The sequence below is a fragment of the Mastigoproctus giganteus genome, chromosome 14 (assembly GCF_048544385.1).
Source record: "Mastigoproctus giganteus isolate SK-2022 chromosome 14, ASM4854438v1, whole genome shotgun sequence".
Classification (NCBI taxonomy): domain Eukaryota; kingdom Metazoa; phylum Arthropoda; class Arachnida; order Uropygi; family Thelyphonidae; genus Mastigoproctus; species Mastigoproctus giganteus.
In genome coordinates this window covers 100044455-100072166 of record NC_143588.1, presented here as the reverse complement: position 1 = coordinate 100072166, position 27712 = coordinate 100044455, and the positions used below count along the sequence as shown (strand labels likewise).

At 37.5% G+C, this 27712-nt stretch overlaps 1 protein-coding gene across 3 annotated transcripts in view; it reads left to right on the top strand.

The window, feature by feature from the left end:
* LOC150075440 (transmembrane and coiled-coil domains protein 2-like) overlaps positions 1–27712 on the top strand; it is a 155949-nt gene that overhangs the window by 11942 nt on the left and 116295 nt on the right. For all 3 annotated transcript variants that reach the window (XM_090389306.1, XM_090389308.1, XM_090389305.1), the window contains exon 2: positions 5779–6034. In XM_090389306.1, coding sequence (XP_090245432.1) covers positions 5798–6034 — 237 coding nt within the window. In that variant the 5' untranslated portion in view covers positions 5779–5797. The remainder of the gene's footprint in view (positions 1–5778; positions 6035–27712) is intronic.

The window sequence follows — 27712 nt, the reverse complement described above, 5'->3', positions numbered from 1 at the left end:
GCACAATTATCCCCATGTCCTTTTCATTCTCTACCACTGTCAGTGTAGTGCCACAGAGTTGATACGTTGCTCTGGGGTTACTGTTTCCCATATGTAGTACTTTACATTTGTCAATGTTAAGCTTCATTTGCCACTTCTCAGCCCATCTGCTCAATCTTTCCAGATCCTGTTGCAGCAGCATAGCATCAGTATTGTCCTTAACAACACTGCCAACCTTTGTATCATCTGCAAACTTGGACATTAATGGACCCAACACTGAACCCTGAGAGACTCCACTAATAACATTAGTCCACGATGAGCAGTATCCATTGATTACCTCTCTCTCTGTCTTCTCCTCCTCAACCATCCCTTTATCAATAGCAGTAATTTGCCTCCAATGCCACACTGCTCCAATTTGTGCAGCAGTCTTCCATGTGCAACAGTATCAAAAGCCTTTCTAAGATCCAAGTATATAATATCAGAGTTATTCCCTGCATCCAGTTCTTTTGTGACTGCATCATAGTATCCAATCAAATTGGTCATGCAAGACTTTCCCTTATCAAAACCATGCTGTGTCCGAGCTATAACTGAAGTCCTGTCTAGGTGATCCTGCAGTGCTTCTTTAACCAGTGCCTCCATTAATTTTCCTGGAACAGAAGTTAAACTCATAGATCTATAATTACTTGTGTCAGCCTTTGATCCTCCTTTGTGAATTGGGATCACATTTGCACATCTCCAGTCTATGGGTACCCCCCTGAGTCCAAAGGAGCTCTCATAATTATGGCTAAAGTTTTGCTTACTTCCTTTGCTGCCTCCTTTAATATAACTGGATAGACCTCATCCACCCCAGGTGCCTTTTTTATCCTCAACAATTTCTCCACTTTCCTCTCAGTTATAACAAAATCATCTAGCTCACTGCCAGAGTTTATTTCACCTCTGGCATTCCCCTTCCTGAATAACTCTTCATGTGTGAATGTAGATGCAAAAAACTCGTTTAGTTTCTTAGCCACCTGAGCAGGATCCTCAACTGTTGAACCATCAATATCCAGTGGACCAATCTGATTCATACCTTTCTTTCTAGAGTTTACATAGGTAAAGAACTGTTTTGTTTTTCTTTGCATCCTTTGCCAAGGATTTCTCATAACCTGCCTTTGCCTGCCTAATCTCATTTGTGACTTGGTTGCAGACAAGCTTATATCTATCATAGGCTTCCATGTCACCCATTAATTTACATGTATCCCATGCATTTTTCTTCTCTGCCATGTCTCATTAGTTCATCTGACATCCATTATGCCTAAACTTTGAACAATATTTCTTAGTTGGTGTGTAAAGCCTAGTAGCTTCCAAGATAAGTTCTTTGAATGCTTCACATTTTGAATTTGCTGTTGGTAACATCATCAGTTGGTCCCACTGTATAGAATTTAAATACTGTCTCAGACCATCATAGTCGCCTTTACGAAAGCCAGAACCCTCCCCTCTACCCCTAATGGTAGTTAACCCTTTGAGTAAATACCACTTCAGACCACTGTGATCACTGCCACCTAGTGGTTCCTTTATCTGCAGATTCTTAATGCATGAAGAATCACTACTGATAATCAGATCAAGAGTATTACTCCCTCTAGTTGCCTGCCGAACATGCTGACGTAGAAAACGATCATCCAATAAATCCACAAAAGCCTTGCTAGTGTGTGAGTGACCATCCCACAAATACCAATCAATATAAAATCCCTCAGTTACTTATTATACTCATCAGAGTCATTAGGCCTATAGCACACTCCTACTCTCAATTTTGATCTTCCAATGCTTATGTCACACCAAACTGACTCAACACTGCACTGTCCAGTGATGTTGACTGGCTTCACTTCCTTGGATTTTATGTGTTTCTTAACTAATAGCATAACCCCTCCTCCCTTCCTATCCTGTCTATCCTTTCTGTACACATTGTACTCCCAAAATTCCAGTTCTGCATTCCTTATATCTGTGTGACACCACGTCTCTGATATCCCAACAATATCTGCCTTTGATGTTTTGAGCAATACCTCAAATTCATCAAATTTATTTACCAAACTTCTAGCATTGGTGTACATGCAAGTATACATGCTCCTATTCCTATTCTTAGCTACCCTAACACAACCCATGTGTTTACTTGTTCCGCAATGACTCCCAGCAGTCTCTGAAATATTCTGCATCTTGTTTTCCAGGCTGCTGCTTATTCCAATAGAAGCAGTGCAAGAATCACTTTCACCTCTGCCAGTGGCTACTGTTAATCTATTAGTCCTTGTATCCCCCAAGCTAGCAGTTTTCCAACCCATATAACACTGCCTCGATAGCATCAGCAAATATTCCTTCTTGAAATGAGGCTTCCAGACCTGTACTCAATACTCAAGGCGTGGCCTGACCACTGTCTTATACAAATGGACAATCACCTCCTTTGCTCTGCTAACAAAATTCCTGTATATTATTGACAAAACTCCACGACCTGCTCTGGCAGCCTGTCTGTATTGCTCAGAAAACTTCATATCTGACTGCACAATTACTCCCATGTCTGTAGCCAGGTGGGTAGGAGCAGCAGTGCGTAGCACATGCTTCTTGAATAGACTGGGGTTCGAGCCTGTGACCACCAAATACAGAGGATGCAGAAAGGTCAGGGAATAACCACCGCATATCCCTAGAGCAATATGGCCTTAGTTGCTAATGCTCCTAAAAACCAAATAACAACAACAACTCCCAGGTCTTTTTCATTTTCTACCACCATAAGCATAGTACCACACAGTTGGTACGTTCCATTCCTCTGGGGTTACTTCTACCTATATGCAGTACTTTGCATTTGTCAATGGTAAATTTCAGTTGCCACTTCTGAGCCCATCTGCCCACATTTTCTAGATCCTGTTGCAGTAACACACTGCCATTACTGCCATTAAGAACCCTCCAATCTTTGTATCATCTACAAATTTCGACACTGTGCCTGATATACCTTCATCAATATCATTGATAAATATACAAAACAACAGTGTGCCCAACACCGAACCCTGTGGGACTCTACTAATAACATTAGTCCATGAAGAGCAGCATCCATTGATTACCATCCTCTGTCTTCTCCCACTCAACCACCCTTTTATCCATTGTAGCAACTTACCTAGCATTCTGCTCCAATTTGTGCAGTAGTCTTCAATGCACAACAGTGTCAAAAACTTTCCTGAAATCCAAGTATATGATATTAAAATTATTTTTTGCATCCAGTTCCTTTGTAACCACATCATAGTATCCAATCAAATTTGTCACACAAGACTTTCCCTTAACAAACCCATGCTGTGTCTGAATTATTGCTGCAGTCTTGTGTAGATGATCCTGCAGTGCATCTTTAACTAGTGACTCCATTATTTTACCTTGAACAGAAGTTAAACTGACTGGTCTGTAATTACTCGTCTTACCCTTCAATCCCCCTTTATTTGTGAATTGGGGATACATTTTGGACAACCTTAGTAATCTTTAGTGAGCTGTAGTGAAAGAAAGTTTTGTAATGCATCAAAGCTTACATCAATGAGTGCAATATGGTTCAAAATAACTCTTGTGCCAAAAAAGTTCTATACGAAAACATTAGCAGCAAAACACAACCCAAGTGTGTCCCCACTTATAAAAAAAAAAAAAAAAAAGCCATAAACCTTCATTTGAGAGCCCAAAACTTGTTCCCCTTGGCACACATAAGTTTATAGTTTCTCACTTTTCCAGATTCTAACATTTTGTTTATTCACAGGTCCATTCTGATGAAAAGGGTATCTTATTGCTGAATATAAAACAATTTATGAAGGAAGAAAATCAGCATCAGCACAGAAATATCAATACAGAATTAATTTAATCACTTAACACTACACTGCACTGTGACTGAAAGAAATTATTTTAGAAGCACTTACAAAAGTACACCAGTGTTACTGTTCTGCCAATGCTATTCTAACATGTTACATGTTATACAATCAGTAACATATGATTCTACAAGTTGTGTAAATTTTTCTGTTAATAGTGGCTGATAAACCTAATCTTAAGAAAGAAAGAAAGAAGGAAAAAATTCAGTGATGTGAGGTCCAGGAATTAATTAGTGTACTAATTTAAGTTTGCTTATTCTTTAATTGTGGTAAAATCATTGGTTAAGACCAGAATCTAAAGTGATATCCAACAATTTGGGGAAGGGATGTACACTTGATTTCTTCTAGTTATTTAAAAGCACTTACAAAAGTAGATTTGTAATTCCTGCATATTTGTTTTGTTTATACTTTTTAAATACAGAAATATTTAAAGCCAAAATTATAATTCCTCTTGTCATGATTCATGATGTCTTGTATCATTTGCAATTTTCACAATCTTAACTGCCAAAGTTCTCCACACAGTAGATGAGGTACTGCAAGTTCCTCTGACCATCAGATCAAATGTCTACTGGGAGGCTATTTTTCATATCACATATAACAACTTCATTTCGCTTTCAATTCAAATTAGTATTTTTATTGGCATCGGAATTTGTTGTTGTTATTTGGTTTTTAGGAGCATTAGCAACTAAGGCCATATTGCTCCGGGGATATGCGGTGGTCATTTCCTGACCTTTCCGCATCCTCCGTATTTGGTGGTCATGGGCTCGAACCCCGGTCTAATCAAGAAGCATGTGCTATGCACTGCTGCTCCTGCCCACCTGGCTATGGAGGTACCTTGGAACTTGTTACTCCCATCCATATGTGTTGAGTATTTTATCTGTAAAAGTATGTTCATAGGCTGATTTGCATGTTGTTATGGGCTGAAAAAATTAAAAATAATTCACAGGCGAAAAAGAAATACCTTACTCCCTCCCCACTTGATCAGCTACTACAGCCTCAGTTGAACAGGACTATAGAAATTCCTCCATTTTTCAACATAAATTGAGCCCACACTTCTCTAAATAATTGGGAGATGACAGTGCATTATGCTAACTAAGATGCCATGGTGATTGCACTTGCAGTGCTGACTTTTCTTGTTCAAAGAGAAAAATGCACTGCACTCATTTTGCTCCATTCAAACTTTTCATTTTCTTTACATTATATGTGTACCAACTACTGTCAAAACTCAAATACTAAGAGCTAATAAAAATTTAAAGACTGCAGCTTTCATTCAGTTCTTGGTATGTTTTAACTAAATTCAAAATACAGCATTATAGTCTTAGAAACCTATTATCCATTCAAACTACTTTTGAATTACCCTGTATAAAGGATTAAAAATGAAAGCATAAAACCACTCTTTAAAATTGAACAGAGTTTGAAGTTGCATGCATCTGACTATGGGATTTTAATATGCTTATGCTGGGTTGCATATTGCATGTGTTGTATAAAAGTATTGAATTTTTAAGAAATTCATCAACTCTTGCTGGGGACTTTTTTTTTTTTTGTTATATTTGCTCATTAAACTGGTATAGTTTTTATGTAGTACTTAATTGGCACTAATTTCTGTGATAATTACTGCAAGCCACTGCTCAGCTATCTGCTCTATGAAAAGATATGTGACTGCTATGTAGTTATATAAATATATTTAAATCAATAGCAGATTTTTCTGTAGCATTCTATAACTGGTGGTGTGCACTGTGAACCACCAGTTTGCAAAATACTACAGAAAAATTTCTCAGGATGGTGGAAAAAATCAACAGACCTGCAAACCAAGAGAATTGCCTGGACATTGTTTAAAAATAAAATGCATTTTGTTTCCCCCTGATTATTAATTACATAAAAATGACATACAGGTACATAGAAATTTAGTTTTTTTTTTTTTTTTTTACACTTTGGACAGGAGCTTGAATTTTACCATAATGAAGCGGAAAAAGAGTCCAATATTATTCCGTAGGAGTGGAGCTGCTAGTGATGAGAGTAGCACACCAAAACTCCACCTTCCTTCAGCATCCAGTACATTTGTGAGTTCTACGCCCTCAAGCTTGCATCAGACAGTTTGTGGCACTTCTCCTTCTGTTTCTTCATCAACTATTACACAGTATACTGTGCATAATTCAGCTGATGAGGTTCGTGATGCTGAGGAGATTGGTGATTCAGTAAGTATTTATGCAGATGTATGATTTTGTGCTGTATACTAGATTTATTCAAATAGTAAGTTCTACGGGAGAATCTCTGTAGAAAGGCAGTTATATAAATGCATGTATTTATGTTTTATGGATAGGCACTGACCTTTCAATTTGCTATATTACACCCATAAATGCTATGGCATGGTCAACCATTTGTTTTCAGCTTCTGTGGTACATCTGGCCTCGCACCAACTCATACTCTCCTTGAATGCTGGCATATGTGTGAATTGTGGCAGTATTGTAAAGAATGATTAGATTCTCTATAGGAGCTGAATGCTGTTTTTTTTAATGAAACAATAATAATAATGGTTAGTTTGAATAAATTCAAGGAAGAACTAGAGAAACTGTTAGTGAGGGGAAATAGACAGATTAATCATTTGATTTAAATGATTAACAATTTAAAATACTAGAAAAAGAAAATAAAAAGGATAATGAAGTAAAAAAAAATTGAAGCAGTTTCTGATCACACAGTTAACCAATTTAGAAGATGGTTGAGAAAGAATCAACAAGTTACATGTTAGATTGGAGTCTAGAGCTTGAACAAAGAAGTCATGGTTATGAACTAGATGTTGTGCAAAAGGCACAAGTGGAACACTAAATTATAATTACAAAGACTACTCAACATAAGCTTTGAGCTTAAATTGTGAGATTTATTGGTTATTGAGTGATTTCTATTACAGTGACTAATGGGTAAATGAAGTAGGCTAATGTACTCAACCACTCTGATGATCTTGCTCTAGTGTCTTGAAAAAAATGTGTTCTATATCTTGTGAAAGTGGCGATTACCTCAGTGGCTTGTTCAGCCGCTCCCCCCACCCATAATTGTTACATATTAGTTGCTGGTCTTAACTAATGATTTTAGACACAATTAAAGAACAAGAAAACTTAAAATTGCATATTATAAAAAAAGAATTGTAACTAATTAGCATTTTTATTGCAGAGAGAGAGAGAGAACATCCTGATGAAGCTATATCCTGAAAAAGTTTTCCAGCCTTGCTCTTGTTAGAGTAATCAGTAGGATCTTTGTTTGTTCTGAATTGTTTGAAGTTTTCAGAAATACATTACGATTTCTATAGGATTACTGGTTTATGTATGAAAGATCATTAATAAAGATGCTGAAGAGGGGTAGGGCTGAGAATCTCCAAGGAACTGCTACAGGGATAGAATGGGCTGAGAAATGACAATTGAAGTTTAACATTGACAAATGCAAGACAATGCACGTGGGTAGTAGTAATCCCAGAGTAACATACCAACTGTGGAGGATAGTGGAAAATGAAAAGGACCTAAGGGTAATTGTGCAATCAAATGTGAAGTTCTCTGAGCAGCGTAGACAGGCTGCCAGGACAGCTCATGGAGTTTTGTCAATGACATACAGGAATTTTGTTAGCAGGGATAAGGAGGTAATTATTCCATTGTATAAGGCAGTAGTTAGGCTGCACCTTGCATACTAGTCTGGAGACCTCATTTTAGGAAGGATGTGGATCCTGGAATGAGTACAGAGAATGGTAGTGAGTTGGTGAAGGGGAACAAAGAGGTGTTCTTACCAAGAAAGGCTTCAGTTCTGTGAATTTCAACATTTGGAGACTAGGCACCTGTGAGGTGATCTGATTGGGGTGTTTAAGGCTTGAGCGTGGATTGAGCAAGCCCAATGCTGATGGCATTCTTCCCTGTGTTCAGACTATACACATGTGGAGAATAAATTCAAATTGAGGAAGGTTGAGAAAGATGCTATATGGTGCCTTGTTGAAAGCATTAGTAAAATTGGTGAAATGCAAAGTCACCTTGTTGACCGTTGTTAATAAAATTAATAACTAATGTTTCTGATTAGTGTTTTGTATCAGTGTAGCATGTAACTGAATAATATAAAGCAAACAGATTAGATTTTATTAGCAAATGAATTAAAGGCATCATTATGATAAATTTCATATTGCAAAACACTTCACAACCATTCATATAGCCCAAATAAGTGTTAGCCATTTGTGGTATAATACCCTGAGTAAGAACACTTCCCACATAGTGAAATATATATTGTTACTTATTCTCACTTGAGTGCCTCTACCCAGATGGCACCATTTTGGAGATGATTGTCTCCTCATTGGTAGGTGAGTGGGTGGATGTTATAGGTAACAAAGTATAAGAGTCAACAACCCAGTTGTGAATTATTCCCATGATATGTTTCTATAGCTTGAAACTAATACTGCTAAATTTATGGATTTGAAATTTCCCACATTTTCACAATAACCTATCGGGTCTTATGCGTAGGGTGCCTACCCACCCTCCAATGAAGAGACATTTATCTTGAAAACAAGTGTCATCTTGGAAGTGTTACTTATTTGGAGCATACTCATCATGAAGGCTTTCACAATATAAGATGTATCATAATTATGCCTTTTATGCAAACTCTGCTTTTTATTATTCATCTACGAAAATTTTATTTTGTTTCTCAGAGCAAACTAAACTAGAATTACAATTAATAAGCTTTCGGCTGGGAGGCAGCCTTCTTCAGATTGAATACATGAATGGCAGTTGGAATAGAGATGTGCACTGCCAGGATGGTGCGTGAGGCGCGTGGTTAATTGTTTGTTGATGTTTGTGGCTGTGACATATGGTGGTGACGTGGCCAGCATTTGTCTATGGATAGAATTACTGCCTCTGTGATGGGGTTAACTTGGCAACCACTGTTCCTGTTCAAAGAGGCATCCGAGCATTTTATATTTAACGATTCCAACCAGGTGCGCTTTAGGTAATGGTGGGACCTGTCCACAACCACGACATCGCGGTGTGGGTCGATGTCGTGGCGGGTTGTCCAGACATGCTCGGCGATAGCTGAGTGTTCTACATCTGCCAAACGGATCGCCCTTTTATGTTCTGAGAGACGTTTCTCGAGTCGACGTCCAGTCTCTCCAAAGTAGCAGCTGGTGCAGTCACGGCAAGAGATGCGATAGACCAAACCGCTCTGCAGAAGAGTGGGGACGGGTGTTTTTACGTTGGAGATAAGAGAACGCAGTTTCTTGCCTGGGAGTTGGATGCATTTTATCCCATATGATTTTAGGATTCTACCGATCTGTTGTGACAGGTTGGGGTAGTATGGGATAAATGCCCTCCTGGATGACTCGTCACTGTTGGCGTTGCTGTTGGTCGTCACGTTGTCGTGCGCCTGTAGATCACACCTGTCAAGGACGTCGATGGGATAGCCACACTTCGTAAGGTCTACTTTGACTCTGGTGATCTCTTTGCGTCTCTCATCTGCGGAGCTGGAGTGTGTCCAGGCACGAGTTAGCAAGGTTCGGGCAGTGGAGAGGAGGTGGCCCCGCGTGTGTGCTGACCGAAAGTTGGTAAATTGGCCAGCACACACGCGGGGCCACCTCCTCTCCACTGCCCGAACCTTGCTAACTCGTGCCTGGACACACTCCAGCTCCGCAGATGAGAGACGCAAAGAGATCACCAGAGTCAAAGTAGACCTTACGAAGTGTGGCTATCCCATCGACGTCCTTGACAGGTGTGATCTACAGGCGCACGACAACGTGACGACCAACAGCAACGCCAACAGTGACGAGTCATCCAGGAGGGCATTTATCCCATACTACCCCAACCTGTCACAACAGATCGGTAGAATCCTAAAATCATATGGGATAAAATGCATCCAACTCCCAGGCAAGAAACTGCGTTCTCTTATCTCCAACGTAAAAACACCCGTCCCCACTCTTCTGCAGAGCGGTTTGGTCTATCGCATCTCTTGCCGTGACTGCACCAGCTGCTACTTTGGAGAGACTGGACGTCGACTCGAGAAACGTCTCTCAGAACATAAAAGGGCGATCCGTTTGGCAGATGTAGAACACTCAGCTATCGCCGAGCATGTCTGGACAACCCGCCACGACATCGACCCACACCGCGATGTCGTGGTTGTGGACAGGTCCCACCATTACCTAAAGCGCACCTGGTTGGAATCGTTAAATATAAAATGCTCGGATGCCTCTTTGAACAGGAACAGTGGTTGCCAAGTTAACCCCATCACAGAGGCAGTAATTCTATCCATAGACAAATGCTGGCCACGTCACCACCATATGTCACAGCCACAAACATCAACAAACAATTAACCACGCGCCTCACGCACCATCCTGGCAGTGCACATCTCTATTCCAACTGCCATTCATTAGCATTAGCATTAGCATTAGTAGAGGCATATGATGCAAGAAAGCAAGCTTATTCAGCATCAGCCAAAAAAAAAAAAAAAAAAAAACCAACCACTACTCCCATTTCACCCCTCCGTTCGTTCGAAATACCTGTCCAGCTGAGCCTTAAATTTGTTTAGGCTATCAACTTCAACAACAAGCGATGGGAGTCTATTCCACAAACCAACTGCCCGCTGGCTAAAGGAAAATTTCCGCACATCTATCCGACATCCGTCCTTCCTCAATTTGAATTTATGCCCTCTCAGGTGATTATTCTGAGCCAGAGGAAGAATCCCATCGGCATTGAGCATGCTCAAGCCATTCAAAGCCTTATACACCTCTATCAGATCACCTCGCCGATGCCTAGTCTCCAGGCTCTGTAATTTGCAAAACTTAAGCCTTTCTTCGTAAGAGCAACCCTTTGTTCCATTCACTAATCTTGTTGCCCTTCTCTGTACTCGTTCCAGCAGCTCTACATCCTTCTTGAAATGAGGCCTCCAGACCTGTATACAGTACTCAAGGTGTGGCCTGACCAATGCCTTATACAAGGGAATAATCACATCCCTGTCCCTGCTAGAAAAATTCCTGTATATCATTGACAAGACACCATGAGCTACTCTTGCAGCTCGTCTGCACTGCTCAGAGAACTTCATATCTGCCTGCACAATTACCCCCAGGTCCTTTTCATTCTCTACCACTGTCAGCGTAGTACCACAGAGTTGATACGGTGATCTGGGGTTACTGTTTCCCATATGTAGTACTTTACATTTGTCAATGTTAAACTTCATTTGCCACCTCTCAGCCCATCTGCTCAACCTTTCCAGATCCTGTTGCAGCAGCATAGTATCAGTAGTGTCCTTAACAACCCTGCCAACCTTGGTATCGTCTGCAAACTTGGACATTAAGCCTGATACACCATCATCAATATCATTTATAAATACAGAAAACAACAATGGACCCAACACTGAACCCTGAGGAACTCCACTAATAACATTAGTCCACGTTGAGCAGTGTCCATTGATTACCACTCTCTGTCTTCTGCCACTCAACCATCCCTTTATCCATAGCAGCAATTTGCCTCCAATGCCGCACTTCTCCAATTTGTGCAGCAGTCTTCCATGCGCAACAGTATCAAAAGCCTTTCTAAGATCCAAATATATAATATCAAAGTTATTCCCTGCATCCAGTTCTTTTGTGACTACATCATAGTATCCAATCAAATTGGTCAGACAAGACCTGCCCTTAACAAAACCATGCTGTCTGAGCTATAACTGAATTCTTGTCCAGATGATCCTGCAGTGCTTCTTTAACCAGTGTCTCCATTAATTTTCCTGGAACCGAAGTTAAACTAACAGGTCTATAATTACTTGTGTCAGCCTTTGATCCTCCTTTGTGAATTGGGGTTACATTTGCACATCTCCAGTCCATGGGTACCTCCCCTGAGTCCAAAGAAGCTCTCATAATTATGGCTAGGGGTTTGCTTACTTCCTTTGCTGCCTCCTTTAATATAACTGGATAGATCCCATCCACCCCGGGTGCCTTTTTTATGTTTATCCTCAACAATTTCTCCTCCACTTTCCTCTCAGTTATTAGAAAATCATCTAGCTCACTGCCAATGTTTACTTCACCTACGACATTCCCCTTCCTGAATAACTCCTCATGTGTGAATGTAGATGCAAAATACTTGTTTAGATTGTTAGCCACCTGAGCTGGATCCTCAACTGTTGAACCATCAACATCCAGTGGACCAATCTGATTCATCCCTTTCCTTCTTGAGTTTAAATAGGTAAAGAACTCTTTTCTGTTTTTCTTTGCATCCTTTGCCAAGGATTTCTCATAATCTGCCTTTGCCTGCCTAATCTCCTTTGTGACTTGGTTACAGACCAACTTATATCTATCATAGGCTTCCATGTCACCCATTAATTTGTATGTATCCCATGCATTTTTCTTCTCTGCCATATGTCTCATTAGTTCATCTGACAACCATTTAGGCTTGAACAATATTTCTTGGTTGGTATGTAAAGCCTGGTAGCTTCCAAGATTAGTTCCTTGAATGCTTCCCATTTTGAATTTGCTGTTGGTAACATCATCAGTTGGTCCCACTGTATAGAATTTAAATACTGTCTCAGACCATCATAGTCGCCTTTACGAAAGCAAAAACCCTTCCCTTTACCTCTGATGGTAGTTACCTCCTTGAGTAAATCCCACTTCAGCACACTGTGATCACTGCCACCCAGTGGTTCCTTTATCTGCAGATTCCTAATGCATGAAGAATCACTACTGATAATCAGATCAAGAGTATTACTCCCTCTAGTTGCCTCCCGAACATGCTGGTGTAGAAAACAATCATCCAATAAATCCACAAAAGCCTTGCTAGTGTGTGAGTGACCAACCCACAAATTCCAGTCAATATCTGGGAAATTAAAATCCCCCATTATAAGACTCTCTGATTTACTGGCCCATTCTATTTCCCTGTACAGTATCTTATTATACTCATCAGAGTCATTAGGCCTATAGCACACTCCTACTCTCAATTTTGATTTACCTATGCTTATGTCACACCAAACTGACTCGACACTGCTCTGTCCATCAATGTCGACTGGCTTCACTTCCTTGGATTTTATGTGTTTTTTAACTAATAGCATAACCCCTCCTCCCCTCCTGTCCTGTCTATCCTTTCTATACACATTGTACTCCCCAAATTCCAGTTCTGCATTCCTTATATCTGTGTGACACCACGTCTCTGATATCCCAACAATATCTGCCTTTGATGTTTTGAGCAATACCTCAAATTCATCAAATTTATTTACTAAACTCCTAGCATTGGTGTACACGCAAGTATACATGCACCTGTTTTTATTCTTAGCTACCCTAACACAACCCATGTGTTTACTTGTACCGCAATGACTTCCAGCAGTCTCTGAAATGTCCTGCATCTTGTTTTTCAGGCTTCTGCTCATTCCAATAGAAGCAGTGCAAGAATCTCTTTCACCTCTGCCAGTGGCTACTGTTAACCCATTAGTCTTTGTCTCCCCCCAAGCTAGCAGTTTTCCGACCCACCTAACACTGCCTCGATAGCATCAGCAAATATTCTTGCACCCTTTCTATTTAAGTGTATCCCATTCCTGTAGAAGCAATCTCTCCTGTTAACAAGTACATTCCAGGCTGAAAAAAATTCTACCCCTTGAGCCTTGCACAATCTTTCCAGGGCTGAATTGATCGACAAGGCTCTCATCATATACTCCCTCCTATCGTGTCTGGGCAGAATTGCAGACACTTTCAAATTCAACCCTACTTCACGGCTTTTTTTCAACAGTGACCTGTACTTGTTAAGTAATTCCGCTGGTCTCCTACTCTTAATATCATTAGTGCCAACGTGTACAACTATATCACATTTTGTGCCCTTAAAAGATGATATCTGCTCTACAACGTCATCAACCTTTGCCCCTGGCAGACATACCCTGGTCCTGTTCCACCTATCCTTTTTACAAAGCATGTTCCCCGTTTCCCTGACAATAGAGTCACCAACAACTACTAGTTCCTGTGGGACCAGCGCATTCTGCCTTGGGGGCTGCCTCTGTGTTGCAAGATGACCAAGTGCAAGCTCTGGCGTTGATGTGGGCAGCTGAGAGCTTGATGGGCCCCTCAATTTATTTCCTTCGAGGGCATCCACCCTGTCCTTCAAGGTCTCATATAGGCCCATAACAACGCCGAGTTGTCGCCTAATTTCCTTGCACTCCTTGCATCGTGCACACACAAAGACATCCCCCATGGCAGTATCATGTCCCATACCCGATTGCTCCGCAAACATCAAGCAAACAGTGCATCTTAAAAGGCTGTGATTCAGAGGGCAACTGCCCCCCTCAGTTCTCCCCTGAGTCACAGCACTCCCATTAGCTTGAGCCTTTTGCTTTGCTGCTCTGGTCAGAGTCATGATTTCGATTTAAATGTCAATAAAATTACAATTCAAGAACAAAATTAAAAACCTTAAACTTGTATCTTAACACAGTTATAACGCTATATTTATTTTTCCTTATCGAGTGTTATCTACGAGTTCCCTTTATATAACTTCCGTATCAAGTATGTATTAATTATTTGTTACGTTTGTACTCTAAGTTGTTATATATATATATAGTTAAAAGTACAATTTAATTGACAATGAAGTTTAACAAGATTAATAGATCTACTGATTAACTGACAATATTATATTATGCACTATACTATACAAAGCTAATGCTATCGAATTCCGGATATGCAGTATCGCGTTTCAGTAACGAGTGTTATCTACGAAATTCCTTTATATAACTTCCATATCAAGTTATGCATTAATTATTTATTTTTACTAATTATTTATGTTCCGTAACCTAAGTGGTTATATGTATAGTTAAAAGTACAATTTAATTGCCAATGAAGTTCGACAAGATTAATAGATTTTACTGATTAATTTTCACGTAACAATGGCGGCCTATTATGAATGGTAAACACGTGGATTTGATACCCTTTCCGATACTAAGTAATACCTACAAATCTCTATCTAAGTTACTTTAACTTTAAGTACCGTAAATAGGAATATAAGCTACTCTAGAAATAAGTTAATATGTCAATTTAAACTAATAAAGCAGAAAATAAATCAGAAAAAACTTCTCTGTTCCAAGAGCGGCAGAAAGGCACGTCCGCACAGGAAAGTCTCGTCCTCAAACTCCCCTATTCATGTATTCAATCTGAAGAAGGCTGCATCCCAGCCGAAAGCTTATTAATTGTAATTCTAGTTTAGTTTGCTCTGAGAAACAAAATAAAATTTTCGTAATGAATCCAGAGCATGTAGGCCTTTTTTACTATGTTATTCATCTATGTACTAAACTGATACAAAGCACTAACTAGTACATTCATTGAATTTTTCTCTATATTTTAAGTTTTAATAGTCTAAATTTATGGATTTGAAATCAAAAACATATTGCCATTTGGTAGATAAATTGGTTATATAGTTAATTTATCTATTATAAAACTGTGTTGTTGGTTGGTAAGGAACCACTTGAAGTAACTGGAGAGCTGCTTATTCATCGTTACATCAAACATTTTGCAATACCATTTTGAAGGGATGTAAGTCAATTGTTGGTAATTAAGTGCTTGATGAAAAGGGGTGTGTTAAAAAGTCAGAATACTTTTCTGAAACCCCCATTTTTGAAGACAGATTGAAGAAATGCAGTAGGCAAGATGAAAGATGTAGTATTCTCCTCCAGCAGATCAAAGATATGCACTGAGTTTCATTAGCAATCAGTAGTGAAATTATTAGTTTGTTAAAAGCTTGAGTGATTTAACCTAAATTGATGCAGGCTTACTTCAGTTAGTAATCCTTGTTTTGAATAATTGGTAGGGATTTTGAGTGCTGTGTTGATTACTTAAGGAGGTGCAGAGTTATTCAAAAATGACTGCAGCAAGTTCCCTTGCTGGTACCACTAGTGAAACAGCAAGGGAACTTGGAGCAAGTGTTTTGTAAGATGAGAATAAAGTTATTGTTGGCAAAGTGGATATTATTTAAAAATCGATTAGTACATTTGTCTATATCTTTATGATTTGTAAGAAAGCCAAAATCAAGTTTTCTGGTGAGTAGATCAGGCAGCATCCCAAAGTTGTATTTATAATCTTAATCTCAGTATAGTACTTTTGAGAATCTGCAATATATAAGGAAATCAGATTATGATCAGATTTTATTTTTGACTGATTGAAGTAGGAAAGAAAAGTAGACCAAGATTTATGGCAAAGTTTGGATATGGCAGTACCAGATGTGGCCAAAACTATGCAAAGTAGTGTTAGTATTAGAACAAGCAATTTTTACTTTTTGCCTTAAGCCTTAATTATTCAGTGATGCTCAGTTACAGTGTACTCTGATATGTAAAGTATAGAACAGATGTCTTGTAATGCTAAGTCGAAATGTACACCATTTTTAGAACCTTATGATATTTATCTCTTCATCAGAAGATAAATATCATAATTGTTAGAACTGGGCTCAGAACAGGCTGGAAAGCCATTCTGATTTGTCATACACCTTGTTGATGTCATATATTGTTATCTGCCTTCTTCATGTATTATCCTGATGTCCATTCCATTTCAAGCTCTGCATTAGAATCTAAAGATTTAAAAATATTACATGAGCATTAAATGTGGCAGGATCAATTCACAATGTAAGTGCATGCCCATCAACAACAAATGGTTAATAGGCTACAGAAAATTATTGTCATCAGTTGTATGTAGAGAGGATTCTCTTCAATTTCTCGGTATAAGTGGGAGATCCAGATGTTTCCATGTCATTAATTAAACTTGAAAAGGATATTATGTAGCAGCACTACCAAGTAAGAATAACAAAAACACTTTACCATGTGAAATATTTAATTACTTTATTGATATGAAAAGGACAAATTGATACAACTAGATCCAGGCAGTCGCAATAACTAAATAAAATTATATTTCAAATTTCTATGTTGAGATATGTCTTCAGGCCTGGATTTTGGGTAATGACATGGAAATTAAAGGAAGTTAATGACTACTGCACTGAAGAACTCTAGGCCTTTAGTATAGTACTCCATGTTGGCATTTGGAATGAATGGAGGGGTAAAATGGGAGGTTTTTTTTTTTTTTTTTTTTTTGGCTGATGCTGCATAAGCTTGCTTTCTTGCATCGTAAGCCTCTACTAATGCTAATGTTATTAAGTTCCTTTTGGATTGAGAGTCACATAGTAGATCCAGTTTTTTATTTGTATGATCTAAAGCAAAAAGTAAATGCGTTCATATGGATCGAGGAGGTGCAGTAAAGGATGTATTGTATAAGTCAGTCATTCCGAACCCAGAAAGCACACACTTTGTAATGCTGCAGAATGTCTTGCACAGCATGGCATACTAATCAATTTGTGCGATGATCTAAATTTTCCTGTGAATTTTAGCCTGCGGGGATTCCCTTGGTATGTACAATCTGATTATAGACTATATCAACTCAGTTGTCAAATTATGCAATGAGCTGGCCATATTTTTACTGATACTGTTTACTTATCTGTTTGTCTGTGCATATATCTTTTTCAGAGCATGATGTGCAAGTACAATGAACAGGATACATCAAACGATAGAATGGCAGCAATAATTTATTCAGCAACCATTGATAACTTACTTTTTGAATTATCTTTTTAATATATAAGTTAACATAACACTGATTTAGTCATAATAGAACTTATAAACAAAAATAAATTCCATATTTTTTGGTTTATTAATATATTTTGTTTTTAATATTTAAATATGGTTGCTATTGTTGTTTTCTCCACATTTCCATATTTTAATGATCTTTTATTGTTTTCATTTATTTTTATAAGAATTATTTTATTCATACTTTTTTATATACAGGATGCACCACAAATTTTGAGACACTTTAATTTTTCCATAAATTTTCAGAATACTTTAAAATTTTATTGGAATAATGGAAAAAGCTCTGTTGGGAAAGGATACATGAATGAATTTATATACAAAACATGGAAGTATAGAAGTTGTATAGATGGAATTGGTGAAGGTAAATGTTACTCCAAGATAAACAATTTACAGAACAATACAAATGTTTGATAATAATGGCAGATGTTCCAAGATGTTAGGCCAAGAACAATTGCGATGAAACTAAAAACCAGTAATCCATGGCGGTGCCAGTTTAAGATGTCCACAAAAGCAAACTGAGAGAGAACTAAAGACCTCCATATGAAAGATCTTAAAATGTAAGTTTTAAGATCTTTTTTTAAGCTTTAAGGCTCAGGCCCTATACAGCCAAATTCTGAATATGACTTTGATAAGCATATGGAATTTGCAGAACAGCAGCAATTTTTGCAAGTAAATTGTTTGATCTCATGAGGCAGTTTTCAGATCAAATGGACCATGATAATTGCCATAATTGTCTCTGTTAGATAGCTGCCTTGAAGTTTAAATTGAAAAAAGAAATTAACTCTTAATTGTTGTTGTTTGGAAGGAATTGTCTGAATTTGGGGAGGGGGAGCTTGTTTACGACAATACAGTCATACCCAAAATATGTTAATGACTTTGTCTACTCACAGCTTCAAGGGAAATATATTATTTCATTGCTTGCCATAGGTATACAACAATATGGGGATGAAAAATTTCCAAGAAAAAAAAATGACCACTGTGGCCTATAAAATGAGTCAGGTTAAAATCTCACAAATTTTTTCCTATGGGGTAATCTAAAAGATAAAGTACAGTAAAACTTTGTCACAATGAATACTATTTCAATGAAAATTTCACTATAATGAAATTATTTTCAGGTTCCTGTCAACCTCCATTATTATTAATGCTCTCTAAGACTTGTTTGGATGAATTAGTTTTGGCAAAAAATTCAGTATAATGAATTATTTTTAAAAGCTACCTGTGCCTAAAATGGTACTGGTTTAAAAAAAGAAAAACTTGATTGTAAAATTTGAATGTCACTGTGTAGCCTATGTTGTAAATGCAGTTATGGAAGCATTTGCTTGAAATAAAAATGTAAGTTTTAAACTTCACAGTAAAATTCATTAATTTTAATTAATGAATTTTACTGTGATTAATAAACACAGTAAAATTTCATACTAATGTGAAATGTAACAATAAGTTGCATCTATTGAATTTGTGAATATACTGAATATTTTATTTTTATACATAAAATATACTTTCAAAACGATACTCTTAAAAAATATTTTTATCTTTACAGAACACAACGTTGTCATTTTATTTATTTATTATTAATTTTAAAGTTAGCCTTTAATTAAAATAGAGCAGAAATTACTATTTATATATATAATGAAACATACAGTAGAATTTATTTATGCAAATGTTTCTTTTGAAATAATTTTCATTGATATTCATTAGAATTAAATTTTTCAAGGAAATGATTTGTGTACCCCCAAAAAGTTTATTCTAATGGGAGATTTTGCTGTATATTGTCTTAGCCCCAGGGTCTCACATCTGGTGAGTATGGGCTTGGTACATGCAGGGTCCTGAGCTGGATATCATCATTCTTCTCTTTCTTGGTGATTCCTTTCTACTTCTCTCTCTTTCTCTGGGTAACTCGGAAATTTTTTTTTGGCCAATGCAGCATAAGCCTCAGGCTTCCTTGCACCATATGGCTAATAATAATAATAATAAACCTAGAGCTGTAGACTTGCTGAAAACAATACTTATTAATCCAGTTCTGTACCTAAGTTTGCCAAAATGCAACAAATGTAAATGTGACTTATAAATCTTGTGTGAAAGACAGTAGTAAAAAAAGTAACTAGCAAATTTGATGAAAGATAAAATATACATGACATGTAATAGCCAGTAATGACTAAATAGGAAATACATCATGCTAGTCTCTTAGTTCACTCATGCAGAGTTCATCTTAATTCGGTTAAGTTATAATTTATAAATCAACAATAACCTTATGTAATTGAATCAACTAAAATGTCTCTAAAGTAGTTTAAACTGTTAACATCTTGAGTTTATATATATTACTGAAATAAGTAATTAAAATGATTTTTTTAAATTATTTTTCTGGTAAAGTATCTTGATTTAGTAAAAGATGTGTATTGTCACATATTTTAGTCACATTGAACACAATATCACCAACATCTGCCATTGTGATGTTCTCATTCCTTATCCATTATTGGCTATCCCCTTTGCCCTAAGTAACAAATTATGAGTGTTTGGTTTTCTCATATAATGAAGCTGATGTTTCTTTCATCTTTTGCCAAATGAAGTATAAACTTCACCAATCAGGGTCACTTAACTCATTGTTTAAAAGGAAAAAAATTATAATTTATTGGAACTTAAGTAATTTAAAATGTATAAGTTAAGTGCGATAGCATCATTAATACATAGCCAAATCTGAATTAACAGAATATTGCAAGGCGGCATCTTTTTAAGTTATATCTCATATTGTGAATACCTTCGCAACGAGTTGCCATGATATTGCACTACTTCGAATAAATAACGCTTCACCTGAGGACAAGACTGTTACTTATTCTCAGATGGATATCACCACCCAGATGGCACCGTTTCAGGGCTATTTTGTATATGTGTGGGATAATAACTCGACTATCCACTTGTCCCTATTAGACTTAGAAAAGCAAAAAGGTAGAGGGAAAGTAATAGTAGGAGTGGAAGAGGAAAAGAAACGGTGTAGAAGAATGAAAGGGACAGTAACTCCTTCAACTCACGCCACTCAAAAACTCATAAACTCCTCGAATAGGCAACGCTTCCCCAGTGGAGAAGGCTGTTACCTATTCTTGGAAACTCCTGACATCATCAGGCTCCCTCTGGTGCATTTCAGGGCTATTTGGCCCTTCTTCAGTGGGTGGGGGTAGGTACCCAAGTGATGCAATGATGGCAAAACAGTTATGAAGTATAACTCCACAATATGAGAGATGCCTGATGATGTATGATGTGTTTAGACTATAACGCATTTAGGGCTAAAGCCTCAAGCTATGAAAAAGTCTAGACTATGTATAAGTTAAGTGCGATAGCATCATTAATACATAGCCAAATATTCTTGCAAGGCGGCATATTCGTGCAATAGCATCATTAATATTGCAAGTATTAATGATGCTATCGCACTTAACTTATACATAGACTAGACTTTTTCATAGCTTGAGGCTTTAGCCCTAAACGCTTTATAGGATACACCATCAGGCATCTCTCATATTGTGGAGTTATACTTCATAACTGTTTTGCCATCATTGCATCACTTGGGTACCTACCCACCCACCGAAGAAGGGCCAAATAGCCCTGAAACGGTGCCATCTGGGTGGTGGTATCCATCTGAGAATAAGTAACATTAATCTTCTCCTCAGGTGAAGCGTTACTTATTCAAAGTAGTGCAATATCATGGCAACTCATTGTGAAGGTATTCACAATATGAGATATAACTTAAAATGATGCCGCCTTGCAAATATTCTGTTAATTCAGATTAGGCTATGTATTAATGATGCTGTCGCACTTAACTTATACATAGTCTAGACTTTTTCATAGCTTGAGGCTTTAGCCCTAAACACTTTATAGTAATTTAAAATATAATTTTTGCTTTTAAATATGCTATATAAAAAACAACTTTATACCATTTTAAACTTCCCTGATCAGACACTTACCTCCACCTAGTATAGTCAATTGGAACTAAGTGCCTCATTAGTGAAGTTTAAAAAGACCTGTGTTATATCTTGAGATTAACAGTTACTCTTTTGAACATAAATCATACTAAACTTGTATTATTATAAAATTTTAATAAATTTTGTCACAGTTATTGTATACATTAATTGTCACAGTTATTGTATACATTAATTGTCACAGTTATTGTATACATTGTCATAGTTATTGTATACATTGTCATAGTTATTGTATGCATTAAAGTAAGTTGTTGTGCTTACACATTGAAAAAAAAAATTTTAAGACTTATTGCCTATCTTCTACATTTCCCATTGCATTCTTTTTATTTTAGCTTTAAATGTATATATACATAATTCATGTACACTTGTCCATTATACTATCTGTGCAACCTTGGGTCACCTACAAACTACCATGTAGGTCTAGTTTGTGAGATGTATTCTATAAATGTCAAGAAATTTGTTTTCAAAGAAAGAGAGAGAGTGAGTCGCCAACAGAACAAACAGCTACCTCTGCATGTTGAGAAGTAGCATTTATGAAATTAGAGGGATTACTCTACTCTTCAAATGCTGAAAAGCCAAGTTGCATTCTTTCATTTTTTGTTGTTATTTGTAATATTTATTAGTAAATTATATGGCATGCTTGTCTATGTATAAGTATAGTGCGAAAGCATCAATAATATTTATATTATATGGCATGCTTGTTATTGTTTTTCATTTTTACCCAGTATGTTGTAGATATGTATTAGTTAAGTATTTGTTCAGAGGCCCAGCCTGTCCATTATATTGTCTCTGTAACCTTAAGCCCCCTACAAAGATTTTACTATGTAGGCCTGTTTGTGTAGTGGGTTCTGTAAATGAATTTACAGAATACATGACACAAACAGGCCTACATTTTAACTTTCCCCATAAAAATGAATTTTTTAAAAAGACGATTGCACCTCCTTCCAGCATTGTGAAACCCTTAGAAAGAAGAGGATTGGCAAATACAAAATGACTTAGATGGTTTTGATAATTATGATTTGCTTTAAACTGATAACTATAAATTATGCACTAAAAAAATCAGTGTACTTGTAGTAGTAGTAGTAGTAGAGGCATGTGATGCAAGAAAGCAAGCTTATGTAGCATCAATTCACCCATTCACTCGAAATTCTTGTCCAGTTCCTTCTTGAATTTATTTAAGCTATCAACTTCCACAATGACAGATGGAAGTTTGTTCCAGCAATCAACTACCCACTGGCTAAAGGCAAATTTTTCCACATCTATTCTATAACTGTCTTTTCTCAATTTGAATTTATGCCTCCTCAGGTTCGTAATCTGAGCAAGAGGAAGAATCTTGTCAGAATTGAGCCTGCTCAACCCATTCAAGACCTTATACACCTCAATCAGATCATCTCGCAGGTGCCTAGTCTCCACACACTGCAATTTGTAGAATTTAAGCCTTTCTTGGTAAGACCAATCTTGTTGCCCTTCTCTCTACTTGCTCAAACTACACTCTACGCCGACTGGGCTAGCCAGATGGGTAAAGCGCCTGCCTGGCAACCCAAAGGTCGCGGGTTCGAATCCCGCCTCGGGCTTGGATCAAAGTACTGCAAAAACCTTAGGAGGTGCATTATGGCCACAGAAGCCGATGTGCCAATAACTACCAAAAAAAAAAAAAAAAACACTCTCTACACCCTTCCTAAAATGAAGCCTCCAGACTTGTAGCCTCCATGCCTTGAGCAGCACTCAAGGCATGGCCTGACTATTGCCTTATACAAAGGGATAACACCTCCTTTTCCCTACTAGCAAAATTCCTGTATATCATTGACAATACCCTATGGCCTGCTCTAGCAGCCTGTCTGCACTGCTCAGAAAATTTCATATCTTACTGCACAATTACCCCCAGGTCTTTTTCATTCTCCACCTCCCTGAGTGTAGTAGCACACAGTTCATACATTCCTCTGGGGTTACATTTCTCATTTGTCAATTTTAAACTTCAGTTGCCACTTCTCAGCCCATCTGCACAAATTTTCTAGATTCTGTTGCAGTAGCACACTGCCATTACTGTCATTAACAACCCTGCCAACTTTTGTGTCATCTGCAAACTTCTGCATTAATCCTGATATCTTCTTATTCCAGTCACATACCTCCCTGAGGAGCTGTTGTGGCCACCAACAAATTCCTCCAACTGCATCAATCATGTCCTCTACGAGTGGCATCGCAAAGTGTCATGCCCAGAAGTTTACTGATCCCTTTCTTCCACCTAGTTGCAGGTCTTCCTCTGTACCTGTTCCCCTCGATTTTTCCCAGAAGTTTACTGATCCCTTTCTTCCACCTAGTTGCAGGTCTTCATCTGTACCTGTTCCCCTCGATTTTTCCTTCCATTATATTCTTCAACAGAAAGTTTTTCCTTCTTACTATATGACAAAAAAACTGGAGTTTTCTTTTGTTAATGCTCTGAAGAAGAATTTTAGGCCTGCCAATTTTATTCAATACCCACTCATTTGTTCTTCGATCTAAGTAAGAAATACACAGTATTCTCCTGTAACACCACATTTGAAAAGCCTCAATTTTCTTCCTGTCAACTCTTTTCAGATTCCATCCTTCATATCCATAAGTGGCAACTGGAAAAATTGACAAATCAATGATTCCCAATTTCGTCTTTATGGGCAGACCTTGATCTCTCCATAATTTTGTCAAATCAGTGACCAACGTTTTAGCAATTGCCTGTCGCCTCTTTACATTGTTTGAGCAGTCACTATTTTTATTTATTCTTGACCCTAAGTAATCAAATTCATCAACTTCTTTGATATCTTGCCCATTAACCTTTACTTTACTGGAACCGAGATTATCACTAATCACCATAATTTTAGTTTTACACACTTTCAGAAACAATTCTTTTTTCTTACTTGCTTCACATACTCTCCTCAGAGTTTCTTTAAGATGATCCTTAGAATTGCAAATTAGCACAGTATCATCTGCATAAAGAAAGTAGTTTATTTTCAGTCCTCCAAGTTTGATGCCAGTCTCTAAATCTTCCAAAGCTTCACACATGATATTTTCAGCATAAAGATTAAAAAGGTCAGGTGACAAAATACAGCCCTGCCTGTGCGTAGCACACGCTTCTTGATTAGACCTGGGTTTGAGCCCGTGACCACCAAATACGGAGGATGCAGAAAGGTCAGGGAATGACGACCGCATATCCACCGGAGCAATATGGCCTTAGTTGCTAATGCTCCTAAAAAACCAAATAACAACAACAGCCCTACCTGACACTGTTACCTATTGTGAAAAAGTCTCTGTTTCCCACGTTGGTTCTCACAGTTCGTTCCTGTTCCTGGTTCAGTAGCTTAATCAGCTGAATTATGAGGATTGGAAAACCAATATTAGTCATTGTTTCTCACGTTGAACACAATCAAATGCTTTTGTCTAATCTATAAAACACAAAACAACTGGAACATTGAATTCTTTGCATTTTTCAATAATCGGTTGTAGACTTAAGATCTGATCTCTGGTTCCTCTGCCTCTTCTGAAACCTGCTGGCTCTTCTGGCATTTCTTCAAGTTTTCTTGAGATTCTGTTTAATATGATTTTAAAAAAAATCATATTAGCCTGAGAAATTAGGTAATGATCCTGTAATTTGAGCAAATTTTGAGATCCCTTTTTTTTTTTTTTTTTTGGTAAGGGAATGAAAATTGGTTTCTTCCGATCTGATGGCCACTGTCCCGTTTCCCAAATTTTTACAATCATTTTATGAAAAAACTCGGCGCCCTTCACATTTATAGCTTTAATCAATTTCACTGGGATTTCATCAATTCCAGGTGACTTGCCACACGTCAGTTCTCTGATGGCTTTTTCGACTTCTTCCTTCAGTGGAACTGGTTCATGATCACACTCTTGAAAAGGGGGTGGCAGATCATTAGTGTCGGTAGATGCTTGGAAGAGCTGCTCACAGTATTCTTTCCACCTTCCTTTAATTGTGTTCTTCTTTGGAGTCCTTAATTACATTAAGTTTTGGTCGGAACTTTTGTCTTAAGGACTTAATTACATCATACATCTTCTTAGTATTGTTTCGTTTGTTGTGGTATTCAATTTCTTTACACTTTGAATTGATATAATCCTGTTTGTCCTGGCTTAAACAGCGCTTGCTGACTTTGCTTAGTTACTGATACTCTTCATTTCCTTGTACACCCTGGGCTTTTGCAGTTCTCTGTTCAATAAGTTTAAAAGTGGATTTTGTAATCCATGGCTTCCTGATCTTTGATTTTTCTCTAATGTATCTATTTGTTGAATCCTTAATAATGCTTTTTGTATTTTCCCACTGGCAGCATATCATCATCTAGTTCTAATAGAGCTTGAAAACAATTGCCTGTTTCAAGTATGTAATTGTTTGTAATATTTTCTACATCCAGTCATCTAGGAAAAACCTTATTCATGATCTTTTTCAGCTTCAGCTTGAGAATGATGTGGAGTAGCTGATGATCACTGCCACAATCTGCTGCAGGAAGTGTTTTTGCTGTGATTACACTGGAATGCCATAATGATGTAATCAGTCTGATTCCTTGTTTTATGATCAGGAGATTTCCATGTGTAGAGCCTTCTCGAGTGCTGCTGAAAGCAGGTGTTACATATGACAAGACTGTTCAGATGACAAAATTCAATTAAACTTTCACCCCATTCATTTCTAGTGCCAAGACCAAACCTACCACATTCCGGACTAGAAGAAACTGTCTTGTACTTTTGCATTAAAATCACCCATGAGTATCAAAACATTCTTTTTTGGGACTAGATCAAGAGCTGATTGAAGATTTTCATAATAAACATCCATATCTTCATCTGTAGATGTTAATGTCTGTGCATATGCAACTAAAACTGTGAAATTTACTGGCTGGCTCTGAAGTCTAACCGTTATCATTCTACTATTAATAGGATTGTATCTGAGAAGAGACCTTGAATACCCTTATTCAAAATGACAGCGACACCATGTTCTTTTACTTGGTCACTTCCAGAAAAAAACCCATTTCCAGTTTTGAAATGACCTTGTCCTGTCCACTTGACTTTGCTTGCCCCTAAAATGTCAATTTTATACCTATCGATTTCATTGATGACCATATCCATCTTGCCTTCTTTTAAACTTTTTACATTCCATGTGGCCATGTTTACCCTCTTCTTTCTTAAATTTAATTTTACATGGCACACAGTGGCATCTGGGATCTGGTTAACAGTAGTTTTTGGAGTTGTTTTTGTTGTAGTCTCTGTGGCATCAGATAATGTGGTGGTACACCATTGCCTACCACATGGCCGATTTTGAAAGGGGCCGGCCAGCTTGACTCATAGGAAGAGTCATCATGTATCCTATGAGATGCTCAGGAAGAGAAAGTTGACTGCAGCAGAGCCCCACTGATTGCAGAAAGGCTGGTTACAGCTGGCTTTCACCTGATTTCCAGAGGTCATCAATTATATATATATATACAAGGTTATTCAAAATGAAGTGTGGGGTTTGAAATGTTTGAATGTTTGAAACCCCGGACTTCATTTTGAATAACCCTGTATATAAGTTAAAATAGGATATTTGCCAGTAGTATGGCAAGCCAGTAGAGTGAAAATGAACTTAACCAAATATAATAACAAAAAATAGGGGGGGAGGAATAAAGAAGAAGAGGGTAGTGTTGAAGCAACATTCCTAAAATAATTTAGAAAATTAAGCCAATTAAAAGAAATTTAGCGGCGCCCCCTAGTAGGCACCCATTTCCGAATTATGTGAAATCTCATTAAAGTGGAAAACGTGGACTAACACCGTTACATGACCAAATTAACTGAAAATAATAATTAATAAAATGAAATAAAATAGATTGACCATTATGCCCCATCTCGATGGAGGACCATGAGGCCAATAATAGTCAGGGAATCACTGCATTTCAAACGCTATACAAATCCATGCAACGACGGAATGATACTAAGATCAAACTGCTGTTGCAATAGATTTGCATAGCGGTGGTCCTTATGCAGCGAAAAATAAGACAGAAAGCCTAGTACTCGCATGGCCAAACCACACCACTCACAAAACAATAGTTGAACTGAATATATATAGAAATAAATTAGGCTATAGATTTCTATTATTTTTTCTTATTTATTTTTACTATATATTTTTATTACTTTTTATTTCTCTTTAATTTTTGGATTAATTAGATTATATTTATATGGGGTTAGTGTGATGATGTGCTAACGCTGTGTTCATACCGCCATCTATAAGTCTAATTTATTTCTATATATATTCAGTTCAACTATTGTTTCGTCAGTGATGTGGTTTGGCCATGCGAGTACTAGGCTTTCTGCCTTATT